Source organism: Xenia sp. Carnegie-2017, unplaced genomic scaffold (genome assembly GCF_021976095.1).
Source record: "Xenia sp. Carnegie-2017 unplaced genomic scaffold, XeniaSp_v1 HiC_scaffold_2, whole genome shotgun sequence".
In the NCBI taxonomy this organism is placed as follows: Eukaryota; Metazoa; Cnidaria; class Anthozoa; order Malacalcyonacea; family Xeniidae; genus Xenia; species Xenia sp. Carnegie-2017.
Genome location: NW_025813482.1, coordinates 1,463,675 through 1,480,003, shown reverse-complemented (window position 1 = coordinate 1,480,003; position 16,329 = coordinate 1,463,675). Strand labels below are relative to the sequence as shown.

Below are 16,329 nucleotides of genomic sequence, written 5' to 3'. Positions count from 1 at the left end.
AAGATCAAAACACAAAACATTGCTTTTGTACATTATACACTAAGTGTCAGCGGTAGCATCTTAGACATAATAGCATTGTAAGTTAAGCTACAGAAATAGATTTGTCAACAATAAGCAACCTGCTCCTTTCACGTCTGTTGATTAATTATCACTAAATTTTACAGATCAAGGAACGCGTTGGACATCTTCGAATAAAATCAACATCACTAACTAACACAATGAAATGTTCCGTTCTTTACAAACTCATCGAAGTTTTATTAATTCTTTACACTTTCACATCAGGTATGAAAAGATAAATACACTATTTAATTTAACGCATTTGGTTTGATTGGCTTTGGCAAAATTAGGTATAAGTAACGTTTTATGATTTTTGTCTTTACTCTTCTCCATTTTGCAATCCGCCTATTGACTAAACTTTTGTTAGATTATAATTTGCTGCGTCAAAGAAATGTAAAACGTGCGCCATAAAACCTTGTAAATTCTGTAATTACGACGATTTATTTGCAAATGATAATCTTGACAATTTCCATTGATGCATTATAAAAGCTGTTATTGAAAAAATCTAATGAAGCGAGGTTTGCCACAGTTTCTAAAACAATGTGCAAAAGCTTTTGAACAAAAAGGACGAAGAAAACACTAAAAATGCCACGTATCTGGCTTTGAACATATTTACAACATATTTAAAGGAGAAGAACTTCAATAAACTGTCCGACAAGGACAAATAAGAGGAGATTTTAAAAATGTTTCACCTCGATATGTTTTAAAAAATATTTCAGCTTTGCTTCAGTAGATAACATTGTCCTCAGTCTGCTTTCATGTTTGTAAAATAAACTGTAATAGAAACGTTGCGACTGATCATTGTGTAAAAATCATTGTATTAAATACTCGTTGTAAATATCATTGCACATATCTTTTTCTTTTTTAAAACAATTTTTTTAGCTTTTTCATCTAGCTATACACGATGTCAGTAGAGTGGGGCGTTGTTGATTCATCCTTGCTTCTGAGGAGAAATAAACTATTTGTATCTTATTTGCTTTTGTTTGGCTTGCTATAATGTTCACCCTTGCCTATTTTAAAATTAAAATCAAAACGTTGATGTGACTAAGTGTTTTGTCAATTTCTTCTGAAGCGTAATGTAACATGAAAACAGACTGGTTGTAAACTTTTCATTTCTTTTAGGCGAAGAAGAATTAAAATCCTGGGATAGTGAAGATTTCAAAAAAAGTTGCATGGCATTTCATAATTTTTTGAGAGTAGCGCATAACTCACCACCACTAAAATGGGAAGAAAGTCTGGAAGAGAGCAGTCAAGCCTGGGCTAGCCAACTTAATATCCGACAAGTAATATGGCATTACTTCTTCATTACGATTGTCTTATCCTGAAAATAAGTCAAACAGCAGAATAATGATTAAATACAATCCCATTTCTCTACTACAATAACTAGGAATTTATGTTTTGATAGAAATTGAAATCTCACTATATCGTACTCAGGGACTACGGAAGATATACAATCGGGGGCTCATATTCATACATGCATCCAATGTTGATAGGATAAAGTTGAATACACTTAACACATCTAATGGAAAGTTGCTCTTCTATGTTACTTTTAGATTATCAAAAGAGGGAATGTTACCCTACTCCTTTGAGCTTTTACATCCTTATATAGCGTTTAAATCGTCCACTCTCCTTCAGTCTGAACGACCTGGTGACCCTACTAGAAGATATGCAATGAAAAATATGCCTGCTAAAATTAAGATCAAAACTTTTAGACCCAAGAGCATCCGCCAGGAGCCGAATTTGGTTCGAATATCTTTCAAACTTCATCAATTACTGATATTGACTTGCTTTGCTTGGAGGCTGTTGCATTTTGGTATAAAGAAATTAATCTTTATGATTTTGACAATCCAAAATATACAAAAGAAACAGGTTAGATATAATATAAACATATTATAAAACAAAAATAGTATTTTCTTTGTTCTCTTTGGTGTTCTTTTGGGTTTAAATAATATATTAGACAGATTGTTTCTTTATGGATTAAGCCCACATGGCTTGTAAAAGTGTAGCAGCGCTTGATGACAAAGGCTTGGTGACAAAGTCTCCTTCTTCAAAAAGACCCCATCTCCCTTAATCACCTCTTTTACTTCATAAATCAATGATTTATAAATTGTTGTTTTTAAGCTTTCAAACACAAGTGTATAATTGTAAGTGTAAGTATATTGCTTTTCCAACACATGAAGCTATTATTCATATGAGGGTATTGACTTACATGAGGGTATTGATCTATCAGTCATCTACGTGGTGTCCCAAAAAAGACGCAAGCAATAGCCATCACCTGCTGTTAGAATGATAGTATTTCAATTCTTCTGTCAAACAGCGATGTAATGCATGCAAATGTTGACAGCTTACATGCAATCAACTTATATTTTAAAAACGCATTTTGTCTTAGACTCTTATTTTTGTGTTTTTTAGGGTCTCCCTGTAACCATGTTTACTTATGATTATTATAAACATTTTGAAGCACATACATTAAAATAAAAACTTTGAAATAGTTACATGGAGTGAATCATATTTTCAGTTTGTTCTCGGTTCTAGGTCACTTTACACAGATGATATGGAGGGATTCAGAAAAATTTGGAGTTGGTGAAGAGGGCCAAACAGGTCAAAACTTTTATGTTGTTGCAGCGTACTACCCTCCTGGAAATATGGATGGAGGATATGAAGATAATGTGCAAAGAGCACGTGAGTATGCCAGGGAGGTTTAAGAGGTACAGGAGGGCAATGGAAATAATTTCCACACATGATTATTTTTCAAAACTAAAGAATAACTCTTACAAGTTTAAAGTGAATAGTTTGAACACGGGAGAAACATTACATAATTGTAGATGTAGATCATCCGGGTTAGTTTTGGACTTGGTCTTAATGTTGTTTTGACAACCTTAGCGGTAGTCACTTGACTCTGAGGATGCCTACCACTAGGTCCGCTAAGACTGTCGTAACGTCAGTCAATATCATCACCAACAGTCCTTCTCACGACTCTACTAACCAGGATTTATATGCATCTACAATCATAATGATTTAAAGAAAAAACATAAAATAAGTAGATTTCAAAAAATAAATGAAAAATATAAAACATCAAAATATTTATATTTCTGAGCAGGATCTCTCAATGAATTAAATAAATGTCATGCATAATACTGTTTTCTAGGCAAACTACCTACATCGTGTATAAGAAAATTTGGAAATGACGAACATTTTGATCTGCTAAAGAACAAATTAAAGAAGTACAATATAAGAGAGTTGCTTTTTGAGGAGAGTGACGAACCTTGTGTTATTCCCACAAGAAATCATACCAAAGTATCCACACATACAAACAAGGGTGAAAAGGGAGTGTCAGGAGGCTTTCTCGTAGGTTCAACGGGTACAACAGGTAGGAAAACATAATTATTGATGAAACGTTAAGGTATATGAGCTCAATTTGAAATAGACAAGTAAAAGAACAAATGTTTAAAGATAGTGCATAAAAAAATACATAAAATATTTCATTTTGTTAGATAAATTTTATAATTCAACGCTAATTCTTTGAAAAATACGCTTATCATAATTTAGTACTGTTTTGGATTTGTTAAATTCTCAAGTATTCAGAATTGAGATTCTCTCAAGCAATCAACTGCTATTATAAGGACACCACGGAAGTTACGATATATACTGTCCCTAATAGCGAGAGTCGTTAAACTGTTTGATAAAGATACTCCAATACTGGGCTAAAAATGTAAATTGCTGTTTTTTGTCTCAAAATGTTCATTTGAAATCAATTTGTAATTCAAGATTACTCTACTAACTACTTGAGTAGAAAGAAGAAGATAAAAATAAAGTTAAAAATAAGCAAGATATTGTATTTCATAATTTTTATTCCTCCAAAATAAACAATATTTCTCAGCAATTGCATGATGCAAAGATAGATCATTTCTGTTCTTTTCAGTTTTGTAAACATTTTATTGTTATGAAAACAAATACAGAGCAGTATACGTAAGAGCAGCTTCCCGAAGGCAAGAGTTTACTGTATTGTTTCGTATTTCTATAATTACTATTAATTATTTCATTAAGTTAAACACGCTTCCCCCAAACAAAATGAAATAACATATACTATGGAAAGCCGTTCCGGCCAATAGGGTATCGAGTTTTAAAAATTATATCGAGTTCAAAAAAAAATACTATCAAGATTTCATTTCTCCAAAATACAATAACGAAAGCCTTGAGAAAACCAATCCAGACTTAAAAATAATGACTGAGAAAACATATCGAGATTTCTTACCAGCACGAAAGACGGTCGAGAATTCTATCTCGAGAGAACATATCGAGATTCTTCAAATGTGAGAGAAAATAGTTATAGAATTCAAACAAGGCGAAAGGCGGTCGTGAAATTCAAACAAGGCGCCATGATTCACAAGTCATTTGGTTTGATGGTAATGATTTTTGGTGGATGTTTCCTGTTTTGTATAACAACTGACCGTTAGAAACGCTGAGCCAATATTGTTCAAAATGGCCCTTAGCCGAGAAGATGAGTCGTCTCTTGTTTCGCAAATTATTGAGAATGTTTCTGTTCTGTCAAGTGTTTTAAGCAACGCAAGAAATACAGCAAATAAGCCGGTGGTATCTGCTTCAAATACAACACTCGTAGAGGAAGTTCGTGCCTTCTTTAGAAAGGATAAAACATGCCTTCTACCAGCGGTAATTATCGTAATGGAAATGAGAAATCTAGTGCCAGTGCGAGCATTTCATCTACCTTAGCGACATCAACCCCCGTTCATTCACAAAGCCTGTCATCCGAAGGAGCTGCAAATGACATGCGAAATGTTCATCCTTTCTTCGCTGGTACCCCAAAGTTTACACGAAGCAGGAAAGGCCAAGCTTATAAAGGTAAAGGAACTTCAACTAAAGGAAACAGATTATATTATAAGGAGGTAGTTCTTCTGACCGGTAATAATGATACCATTACTCCTCGACAAGAGTTAAACTATATTTAAAACAAAATAAACAAATTGTTCGTGGAGTTCAATTCTCCAAAGATTGGTCTCAACAACAAATTTGTGATAAAGGGAGAAGTTTGTTTGAAAAAAACTGGAGCATTGTAATTTTGAGTTTGTTGAGTCGGTTTATACTGAGCTTGTACCCCCAACTCTGCCTCCATCTGAAAAGTATGATGGCACAATGTTGTATAGGTCTTTCAAGGACAAAATTTTGTATGTTAGACCTCAGCAGCAAGTCATTCCTTTACCACCATTATCTGGTAAGTCGAAAAGGAAAAAGTCAAAAAAGTCTTTGAAGGAATTGACGATTCTGATGAAAGTTATGCATGTGAACCTAGCTCAGTTTGTAGAGATGATGATGATGATTTGTTACCTTCTGGGAGGCTTCCTGCATATGAAAGCCACACTTTACATGCTAACATTGAGCCAATGAATAATTCCTGCATCATGAGTAAGCCATCTGATTTGCCGATATAAAAAGTTTTAGCAACTTAGCCAAAATTTGAAAGGAGAATACTAAATAATCATTCTGATTCTGTTGACAATAATCATATCAATAGCCAGTCTAGTAGGTCTGAAGATGTATTAGCTAAAATTTCAAATGAAGAAACCAAAAATCATTCTAACTCTGTTGAGGACAATGCCAACAATAGCCAGTCTAGGAGGTTTGAATTAGCCCATTTAATAGATCTAACCACAGATTCAATTTATGCTTCATTGTTTAATTCAATGCATCATGAGATTTTAAGTGATTTTGAAGATGTTGAGTATGTTTCTCAGGATGATGAAAACTTTTGACTCTTCTAATTTAACATTTGAGAAACTCGTCTTTATTTGTTGAGGAGAAAAATTCAAAATTTTTGACCTGTTACGCTCAAAGAATAGAAGATAATAGTTATTTTTAGCTGGTCAGGTCTTTTCTCTTTTTCTCGTTCATGGAGGCCCATCTCCATGATTTTTAGCACCACAACTGTTTGACAGTTTGATTCTAAATCCCAACACCCTCACAGGCTCCATTGAAAACATTTAAAAATGCCAACGTGTCAATGCCATATTGCTGTGGATTAACATTTATGTCTGACAAAAATGTCATCATACTAGTTTCCCCATAAGGCAAATGGCGATCTGCTCTGTGAAATCTGCATTCCTCGGTAGCTTAGCTGATTTTGTAATTCTTGAAGAGATTTCCTGATTCTTGGAAGAAATACCAAGTGAAGGGCAAAAAGATGTATTTCGTTGTTTGAATCCAAAAGATTTTGAGATTAAAGAAATTTTAAAATGTCGGAATAGTATCTTGTTACAACTCGATTGACGTCTTCCCACAACCGCTGTATCCTTTGATTGTGGACGCTTCGACCTGTAATGAAACTACCTCTAAAGTAAATGGTTTGAACCCGGGAGTATCGTTATATGTTTGTAAATGATGATCGTCCAGGTTAATAAAGTCCTGAGAAGGACTGTTTTTGTTGTTGTTGACTGACGTTTCGACAACCTTAGCGGTAGTCATCTTCATTTGACTCTGAAGATGACTACCGCTAAGGTTGTCGAAACTTCAGTCAAAAACAACAAAAACAGTCCTTCTCAGGACTTTATTAACCTGGACGATCATCATTTACAAACATGAAACTACCTCTGTTCAGTCCACGAGAAGATAACATGAAACGAGCTACGTCATGATTTTCTACCCCGTGGTCGCCTCGCACGCGTGATGGTAAACCAAATCTTTGAACACCCTGTATGAAAAAATTCAATGACATGGCTGCAAGGTTGTTATTTTCACATTGTAGATATATTGGAAGACGACTGTAACTATCAACGCATCCAAAAATTACAAAACGCCATAATATTAACTTATGACTTGTGATTAGTGTCAATATGCCATAGCTGATTAGCTCCTTGAACATTGTATACGCGACGACGAATTGCACCATTCCTTCTTATTGCCAGACCAACTGCGTCCAGTATGTTTAATCTTTCCCGAATACGCCATCTCTGTATATGAATATTTCTGCTCCTTAAGCTACCGATAACAAGTTTTTCTCCAGCATTTGGGGTAGAGTTCATTGCATCTCTATTCATATCATCCAATACACTATCACTAATATCAGAGTATTTGGTTAGAATACCATACTCTTGTCTCCTCCTGTACAGAGTTCTTTCACTTATGTGAAGGATATAGCTATATTGACCCATGCCAAACCGTACGAGTGAAGTCTTTCTATTTGTTCTTTGGGTATCAAGTACTCAAATACTTAGGAAGACCCCCAGATTGAATTAATTGTGGAGTATATTCAGTCGAGTTAACCTCGTTTTCATCGTTTGATAGATTTTTCTATCTTGGTTAAAAATAGACTTATTGTATTTAATAGCAGAAGCAGTTTGTGTACAAGTACTTCAGTTTGATGGCTTATACTCTCATCTAAAACATGGACAAATGCAGCAATAAGCAATAATTCCAAAGTTACCTTCCAGTTGACGTTGACAGTATTTCAATGAGTCGAATATACTGTGATTGAATATACTGCTCAGTGCGGTGAATAACGCACGAGAGTGTTAAAAAATAATCTACTAGCTCATCCTCCGTACTTCCCATTGCCGTAGATATTTTTAATTTTTCAGCTATTCTAAATTTGAAAAAGTTTTTGTGCTGGTTGAAATCTTAACAGTGGCTTTTTTGCTGACTATACAACAGAAACATTTTCAATAATTTGCGAAACAAGAGACGGCTCATCTTCCCGGCTAAGCACCATTTTGAATAATACTAGCTCAAAGTTACTAACGGTCAGTTGTTATACAAAACAGGAAACATACACCAAAAATCATTGCCACCCAGTTGCCACCAAACCAAATGACTTGTGAATCATGGCGCCTTGTTTGAATTCTCTAACTACTCTCTCTCGCATTTGAAGAATCTCGATATGTTCTCTTGAGCGTCTTTCGCGCTGGTAAGAAGTCTCGATATGTTTTCTCAGTCAGTATTTTTAAAATCTGGATTGGTTTTCTCAAGGTTTTCGTTATTGTATTTAGGAGAAATGAAATCTCGATAGAATTTTTTTTGAACTCGATAGAATTTTTAAATTCGATACCCTCTTGGCCGGAACCGCTTTCTAGAATATACTTCACAATTTTATTTAGTTTAACAAGTAGATGTAAAGAGATTTAGGTAAAAAATCAACTGAAACGATTTTTGTTTATCTTTAATTTTATATGCGAAGAGAAAAATAAAAACTCAAATGGCAAAGAAACCAAAACAACAAATCCAAACGAAAATATTATTCTGGTCGATACAGTAAGTGAGCCTGATGTGCCATCAATTCAAAATCCTGAAGTCGTTCTTGGTCAACCAAATCAATCACCTCCGGCAAACCCAAATCTTGTGTTCCTACCACATGGTCTATTTCCTCCACAAAGAGAAAAAATTCAACCTACTGAAGCTGCTAAACCTGCGATGGAAGTCAATTCTCACCCTCTGGCATCCCTAAACAGTAGTTCTGTCAACTCATTTACGTCTTTAAATGGTACTTCCATCAACTCAACATCATCGCATTTGTCCAAAATGACTCAAATATCTTCTGCTGTATTTCCTCAGCATTGAAATACGGAGGGCGTGACATTAGGCTAAGTACTGGCGTGACGTAGATTAGTATTCGAGATTTTCATCAAACGAAGTAACAAACAAACCATTGGCTCTCAAAATCATTTTAGGATTTATAAAAATCTCTTTTAACGCAAAAATACGACAGTTTCTCCCAAAATTTAGCATATTAATATCACTTGCAATAACACTTAAATACTGTAACAAAGCCAGCTTGATCTACAATGCAAATTGTTCAGCGAAATTATTATTTATTTCTCTAAAAAATAAGCCCTGTGATATATTTTCCCAGCGTTTGAACTGAAAATCTTAAATTGCATTGCAAAAGTAAAAACAAATTTGTTTGATGAAGTAATTCAAGTGGGCTCTTAAAAGTTACTTCATTCATCACAAAGTGACATTGGTTGTATTAAATAAAACCTCGACAGAAATCCTGCAATACCCATCAATTAATCCCCCAAGAGAAGTTCTGCTGTACTAATCATTTAAATTTACACCACGTCAATGAAAGCAACAAATACACCATCGTAATAATTGCATAAGTGTCGCAACGAGCATTGCTTCTATTGAACCTTGTTATCTATCTCTACACTTTCCTCTTTAAGTATATTTCAGTTTGAACTTATGTATTCAACCTTATATTGTTTCCTGTAGCACATGCCATAACGGTTTACAACATTCATTTATAAATGTTCAAACAACCAGAATATTGTATTCCATGGTAAATACTCAATCCTACCAAGTTTCTTAAAAATTGAGCCATTTGCCAAATAGAAAAATGTTTTTTAAGAGGATTTCCCATGACATGAAAATACACACACTTGCAAGTATATATACAGATCAGTGTCGTAAAGGAAAGTGCAAGATGTTTGTTTGTTATATATTTGCTTCTTTTGTTTGTTCATCTAAGATTGAAAAGCAATAATACTAACAAAAAAGCCATAAAATCATTACCATAATTTAAAAAGACTATCTTGAATACCACATCTACTGATGTTTTTCTGTTTTTGTTTATAAAACTCTACACACTTTTCTACTTACTTGTTATGTATGAAATCGTAAATTTACCAATTTGTTTTCAAAATAGTTCCCCTGAAGAAAATTTTTCGTTGAAAAATACCTTGCATGCGCATGTTACAGATGACATAAAGAAACAATCAACGCAAACAGTACCCATTGTGTGGAGCAGAGTTTGTTCTGATCTATTTGCTGTCAACATGAAGAGAAAATCATGTTCAAAGTATATCTGGAAGACTTGAACATGGTGAAGAATCAACACCATTCCACATATAATATGATTATAAAGATAATTGGTATCAAGATTTTAATTATTGACAAGGCAGTGTCTTACAACAAAAATGTTAAGTTAGATAAAAGATTAGGGTAAGGTAAAATGATTTATTACCTTCTCTATCGAAGAGCTATTTGATTATGATGTATAATTCTATGGATGAAGAAAACGGATTCACTTAGGATACCTTGAATGCTTTGAAAGTAAAGTTCAAGTACCTGGTACCAAAGAAAGATGGCAAGAGGGCTGTGTGTGTTTTGATGCTTGATGAAATGTGAACTCATAAAAATTTAAAATGGGTTGGTCATAAAGTTTGTGTATGTGAATAATGGTACTGAGATTGATGATTACTCACTCTAAAATCAAGTGGGGTAACAAGAGGTTGTACGACCGAACATTTTTCAAACTAAGGTTTTTTTAACACACAAAAATTTCAATATTTGTTTGTTATCAATATTTTGCATTTTGTAATACTTCGATCATATTACTCACACTATATTGCGTTTCTACCGATATCAGCCTCATTGCCTAAAAGCACATGGAACGGCTTTTGCCCGTTTTTAGTCGTGCTCTAAGCACTGATTTGTTAGAAAACCTCACAGGCTGTTGAAATGAGCTTACTCAGCTTTAGGTTGGTCGTGCTGTGATCAGGCGAGAACGACAAAAACATAAATTACTAGTAATGTATTAAGCAGCACTGTGTCTTACGCATTTCCCAATTCGCCGAATATTTTCCTTTGGTCGTGCTCAAGTTTATTAGCACGAGTGTTTCATACTGTTGAAATATACATGATTCATCGTTGTACTGTGTTATTGGACTTTTTTGCTTGTGACGAGCATGGAAATCAATCAAGAACAGTAAAACGTCCCTTTAAAAACAAACAAAGACTCAGAGATATCGTTTCTGAGATTTTACGAAGGATTGTAGGTTCACGCAACGCTATAGAGTAAAAAAAATTGTTTATGTGGTACGACAAACCCTACGCTTACACTGAAAACGAGAGATAAAGGTTTCCATCACTCTTAGCCTGAAATGAAAGATTAGTTGTGTGCAAGTGTGGAGAAACAGCGGTTATTTGTCGACTTTATTTACTATTTCGTCCAAAATCCACTAAAAGTATGTAAGACTGCAAAAATAGGTAGGCAGAGCCATTTGTGGGTAGTCCCTACAAAAATATATGGAAATTTTTGAAAATACAGAATATTTTTAATTATTCTATGGGAAAAAGACAAAAAGAGCTTCGCTGTTGGTCGCTGCAACAAAAGAGGTTAGCTTGCAGTGGTCAAAAATTACAAAAAATTACAAGTGTCAAATAAATGCAAGTAATTACAAGTCACATCTTGTAAATTGTGATTGTTGATTTATCAGTTGAGTATGCTACATACCATAGACGCAATAAAATTATTTTGTAAAACCAACTATTAAATATAGTCTTTATGGGAAAAACATGGTTTTCAGTAACAATTTTTATTTAATACATTTATAATTTCGTGTGAACACATATTTTTTACAACTTTAAGTTAAACGATGTTAGCAGGCGAGTTAAGTCGCGTGCCATGTAATATCTGCATAAACGTTAGACAAGAGGATTAGGGAAAAGTAAATTTCCCTATCTTTTGTGAATTGTGAGGAAAAAGTCGATCCATAAACTAGTGAAGGTCAAAAATGTCGGTTTTGTTACCATTGTGGCCTTTTTCCAAGAAATATGGGATCAAAATTGTTGGTCCCAAGTCCTAAAAATTGGAAAACGTCCCAATTTATTGTAGCAAGTACGTTCCTGATTCAAAAGAGTTAGGTACGGGTTCATTTGACTTAAGAATGAGCTCAAAACAAATTTTTGCAATCTCAGACATTTTGTGAATTTTCATGTTTATTATGTATATTGAACTACGCTTGTTGATCATTTTTCTGGACATATCTTTTCTATATATTTTTGTGGTGGCTACCCAAATGTACGCTCTGCCTAACTTTTTTTCTTTTGTCATTTGATATCGTTATCTTGATATATATTTTGTTTGGATAATTTACATTTAATATTTGGATACAAAGCTCTTATCCAGAATCATTATCATATATGGGAAAAAATTTAACAATTATTCGACTCAATATCCAAAATATCTCAGACGTACAGCAAATATGAAGATTCCAGTTGACATTCGGGTACTTCATGAATTTTTGTAAATAAACAGGTTAGCAAAAAACAACGTTAAAATGACAGCATATTTCTTTTTGTAAATGTCCTTGTATTCCCTAGTGCTCAATTTTAATCTTGTCATTAAACTGAGAATAAGTTTTGTGCCATACCAAAAATATTTTCATTAATATTTTTAAATCGTGAAGCTTCTCTGACAAGACCCATTTCTGTCTGTTGCATCTTTATGCTTAATTGTAATAATCAAAATGTGTGATGGTTTACATGGTTTGGCTTTAAAAATATTCAATTTTTTCTTATCCGTTATTCTTCAGAATATTAACCAGTTCCTCTCATCAGACAGATTACAAATTCCATCAAATCTTAGAACAAAAAACCTAAAAATATAAAATGATGCAAACATATAAAATGATACACATGCATATAAAATGATACATTTCATTAATTGTATAGACAACTTACATTTTCATACTGAATTCTCACTAAATTTGTGGCAATCATTAGAACGCCAAGTTAAATTAAACTCTTGTGATAGTTTTGAGGAATAGATATATTTACTCTGAAAGGTTGCTTTGAAAAAATTGGCAAAAAACGTTCTATAGCTAGATGCATCTTGCTGCAGCAACTACAATCAGGTTATAATAATTAATTTTTGAAGTAAATGCCTCTTTTTAACAAACTGTCCTCTGTATGTATTGGTATATGTTTTTTATAATAATTACGGTAGATTGTCAAATGAATTATTACTTAAATGGCTAGCCAAAAAATTTTGCAATGTGATCTTTTTACCTCGATAAACATGAATTTGATAACAGTCAAAAGAAATTTTGCAACAAAACAACCGAAGCTATACTATTAAATTAGATAATCAAAATACTATTGTTTTTTACAATAGTCGTATCGCAGACTTTCTCATATGACTTTAGCAATGAGCTATACAACTGCTTGTCATTGTCTTGCAGGAGATACCAAGGCCTTAAGGAAGCAACTCTATTCGCCCAACCTATTCCCTGCTCTTTGATGTTAAAATTTCAATCGACTTCATGTTAAGCGTATAATATACCACATATTTTAATGTCAAAGACTTTCTCCTGCTATGTTAGGTACTTCCATGTCTTTAAAAACTCTATACTTTTCATCTTGTAATTTCACACTTTCCTTAAATGCGAGCGACTGCTTTACAATAACGTGTATGATCCATTGGTTGTCGGGGTGGCTGTAATTTCCAAACTGGTAGCTTCATCTCGATGGTATGTGACGGTTCCATCAAATTTTTGCTTGTAAGTTCTGGCAAAGAAAAATGCTTTTCCAAAGTGCGAGAAATGACCGTCGATACTTTGGAAGACGCCAAGCATATACGATAGGATTGATAGCAAAGTTAGCCGAGAATAACGATGTCAGGCACACAGGAACCAAGAAAAAATTCTCATGAATGCAGTCAACTCCGCAAAAAAGTGCCAGTCCATATATTACCTGATAGTGAACAATTGTTGGAACGGTTGTAATCACCAGAAGTGCTATCAACATAAAAACGACTTTGGTCAACTTTGTTTCTTGATTCATGTGCTCTTTGTGTTCCCTGTTTACCTGATTCCATCGGTTCGCCAATAATTTCCCATAAAATATTGTCACCAACAGTATACAGAGCTAGAAGAATGACGACATTACGAATACCTGGATGTCCTGATTCTTATTGGAAAGAGGGATCAATGGTATTCCTGAAGTGAGCCAAATTGTTGCAATTGCACAATAGGTTCTACGCTTTGTCACGATTTTATTCGCTGACCATATGTACCGAATGGCAGTGTATCTTTCTAGCGACAGCAATACAAGTGTTTGGAAAGACACGGTGTATCCTAACCACACAAGTTGTAAGACTATTTTAGTAACGACCTCTAGAGCCCATTTCCAATACACAGTTTTCCAAAGTATCAGCATCGAGATGGTGAAAAAATTACTTAAATACAAATTCAGTATCAAACTTATGCTACATCTAGTTTGATACTGAATTTGTCTTTGAGTGATTTTCCATATTCATGTTTACAAAGTAAGCATGTCTTATGAAATTTGATCTGCCCACTTTACTCTCGAGAAACCGAAGGTGGCGGTTCCTTTGCAACGTTGGTGTCTCGAATATCGAGTCCCATTCCATGTTCTTTTAAATCAGATTCAACTGTGAACTCATTTTTTAGAAATCTTGTAAATTATTTTAAAGAATCATATAAAGATATACAAATTTTAAATTTGTAGATTCAGAATATTTTAATTTATATAGCATAGTTTTATTGTAATTGGTTAGTTTTTTGGAGGTCCACTTTTTTATAAGTGTTAAACTGCTTTGTGTTACCCTCATGAAACAAAGTTGCTGATATAAATTATAATCCGTAAGCAGCCTAAAGGATCAACAGCAAACACTAACATGAAAAAGCCAATAGTTAGTAAAAATGGTGTTGATATTTTCCTTAAGACATAGAAACTTTTTACTGCTGGAAGCAACATTTTAGTTTAGTGATTGTTCACCTTAAATCGTATATTTTTCCCTTTTAAGAGGTTTTTTAAAACTTCAAAAAATTTTCCATCTAGTGGATAGCACTAGTCGGCTTTCGTGCAACCGGCCCCTGAAGTTTTTAAATACAGTCATTGCTACCCCTTTGACGAGCTATACAGTAGAATGGAATCCATGACTGCTGATTGTGTTTGGAATATGACGAACTCGTTAAATGCTCGAGATATACAATGTTATACTTTTGCTTATTTTTAAATAATATAAGGCAGTGTTGGGTTTAGACGAAAAATCAACATCATAGTTATGTTTTTGCTAATATTTTATTATACTCTTCTTTTGCCAAGAAAATTAAGATCAGTGTGCCACTTACGTCATCATAAGCATATTACATTGTCTCAGTAACATCAGTGTGCTCAGTAATACCAGTGTACTCAGTAACACCAGTGTACTCAATAATACCAGTGTACTCAGTAATACCAGTGTTTTCAGTTATACCAGTGTACTCAGTAACACTGGTCTACTAAGATGAACAGTTACAGATCTGGTTCAAGACAATGTTAAATAGATACCAGTCTTTGCGTGGCCAAAATATTATTTCTAGTTAACTATAAAATTACGATATGTAAATTAGTGTCTAAAATGTGTATTAAATGTTTTAAGTAAAATTTTCTTGCAATAGTGTAATAGATTTCTTATTTTTTGGTGCATTTGTTATGTTACGCATATTGTTGCAAATTATATATGCCACATCATACATCACTCAAAAGCGCCCTATTTTGACGTATGTACTGTCACTATAGGGTGTACAAAAATGCTAATCTTTGAAATCCACCGATTTAGAGTTTGCGGGATTCAGTATTAACAGATCTCCCAAAGACCTGTAAACGCATAGTTTGTATGATTCGGCAGCACTGATATATGTATTAGACTGGAGAACGCTCTCTTGTGAAAATTGAAGCCGGATGTTCGATCATTTGCTACTGCCTTCATGGGGAGTATCTGTTCCACTTTACTATACTTTTGTATTACAAAATCATAGTTCATCCGTTTTTATTCCTTTTACAAACTTCTGATTAAGGCAAAATTTTCACGAGATGTAGAGGAAAACCGAGTTTTAACCATAAAGCTCTGTTTTCTTGGCTTTGTAACGACTGAAAAATAAGATGGCAAGTTCTATTGAAAATTTAAAGTTGAAGGTGACGAGGACAATTTCAGTTGTGCGAGGCATTTTTAGAAGATGAATACTTAAATTACAACAAAGTACGAACAAAGGTATTCATATCTTCAATATATTCATCGATATTGAAGTTGTTCACACAGGAACTGGTTTAAAACTTTCCTTTGCTTAATGCAACCCAGAGAGGTACTTTCGCATATTTTGATGATGTACATCTCGTAGAGTTTGATGATACTGCTTTCAACTTACTATTGTTCATCAACATGTCTTTCTTATTATTTTTCTATGTCGATTTGTTTTGTTTCTTCTCTGATATAATACAGACGTAATTTAAAATTATTATGATATTAGCGATGTGAATGACAAAGTGTTGTTAAATAAGTAAATTTGTAGCAATCTTCCATAAACGTCATTGCAGATGAAATTTTGGTAGCAGTAGTAGGATTCTGTAATATTTCCATATTTTTTAAGAAGTAGCAGCATCATATAATCTCCAGTTTATTTCAAAACAATGCAGGTCAACCTTGAACCATCTCCATTTTCTAGCAATATAAAGCCAAGAAGACAAACTTTTTAGAAT

The 16,329-nt window shown here is 33.8% G+C and overlaps 2 protein-coding genes across 2 annotated transcripts; one reads left to right on the top strand and one right to left on the bottom strand.

The window, feature by feature from the left end:
* The first annotated feature begins 2,654 nt into the window (after positions 1 to 2,654).
* On the top strand, positions 2,655 to 8,682 carry LOC124440366. The gene is made up of 3 exons (XM_046990748.1): positions 2,655 to 2,739; positions 3,206 to 3,427; positions 8,243 to 8,682. The coding sequence occupies exons 1-3, from the start codon at positions 2,703 to 2,705 to the stop codon at positions 8,620 to 8,622; spliced, it is 639 nt and encodes a 212-aa protein (XP_046846704.1). The 5' UTR covers positions 2,655 to 2,702; the 3' UTR covers positions 8,623 to 8,682.
* Positions 8,683 to 13,131: 4,449 nt separating this feature from the next.
* Positions 13,132 to 16,054, bottom strand: LOC124440436 (adenosine receptor A1-like). The gene is made up of 3 exons (XM_046990830.1): positions 15,908 to 16,054; positions 14,163 to 14,262; positions 13,132 to 13,713 (listed from the first exon to the last, which is right to left on the bottom strand). The coding sequence occupies exons 1-3, from the start codon at positions 16,012 to 16,014 to the stop codon at positions 13,333 to 13,335; spliced, it is 588 nt and encodes a 195-aa protein (XP_046846786.1). The 5' UTR covers positions 16,015 to 16,054; the 3' UTR covers positions 13,132 to 13,332.
* Between the last annotated feature and the right edge of the window lie 275 nt (positions 16,055 to 16,329).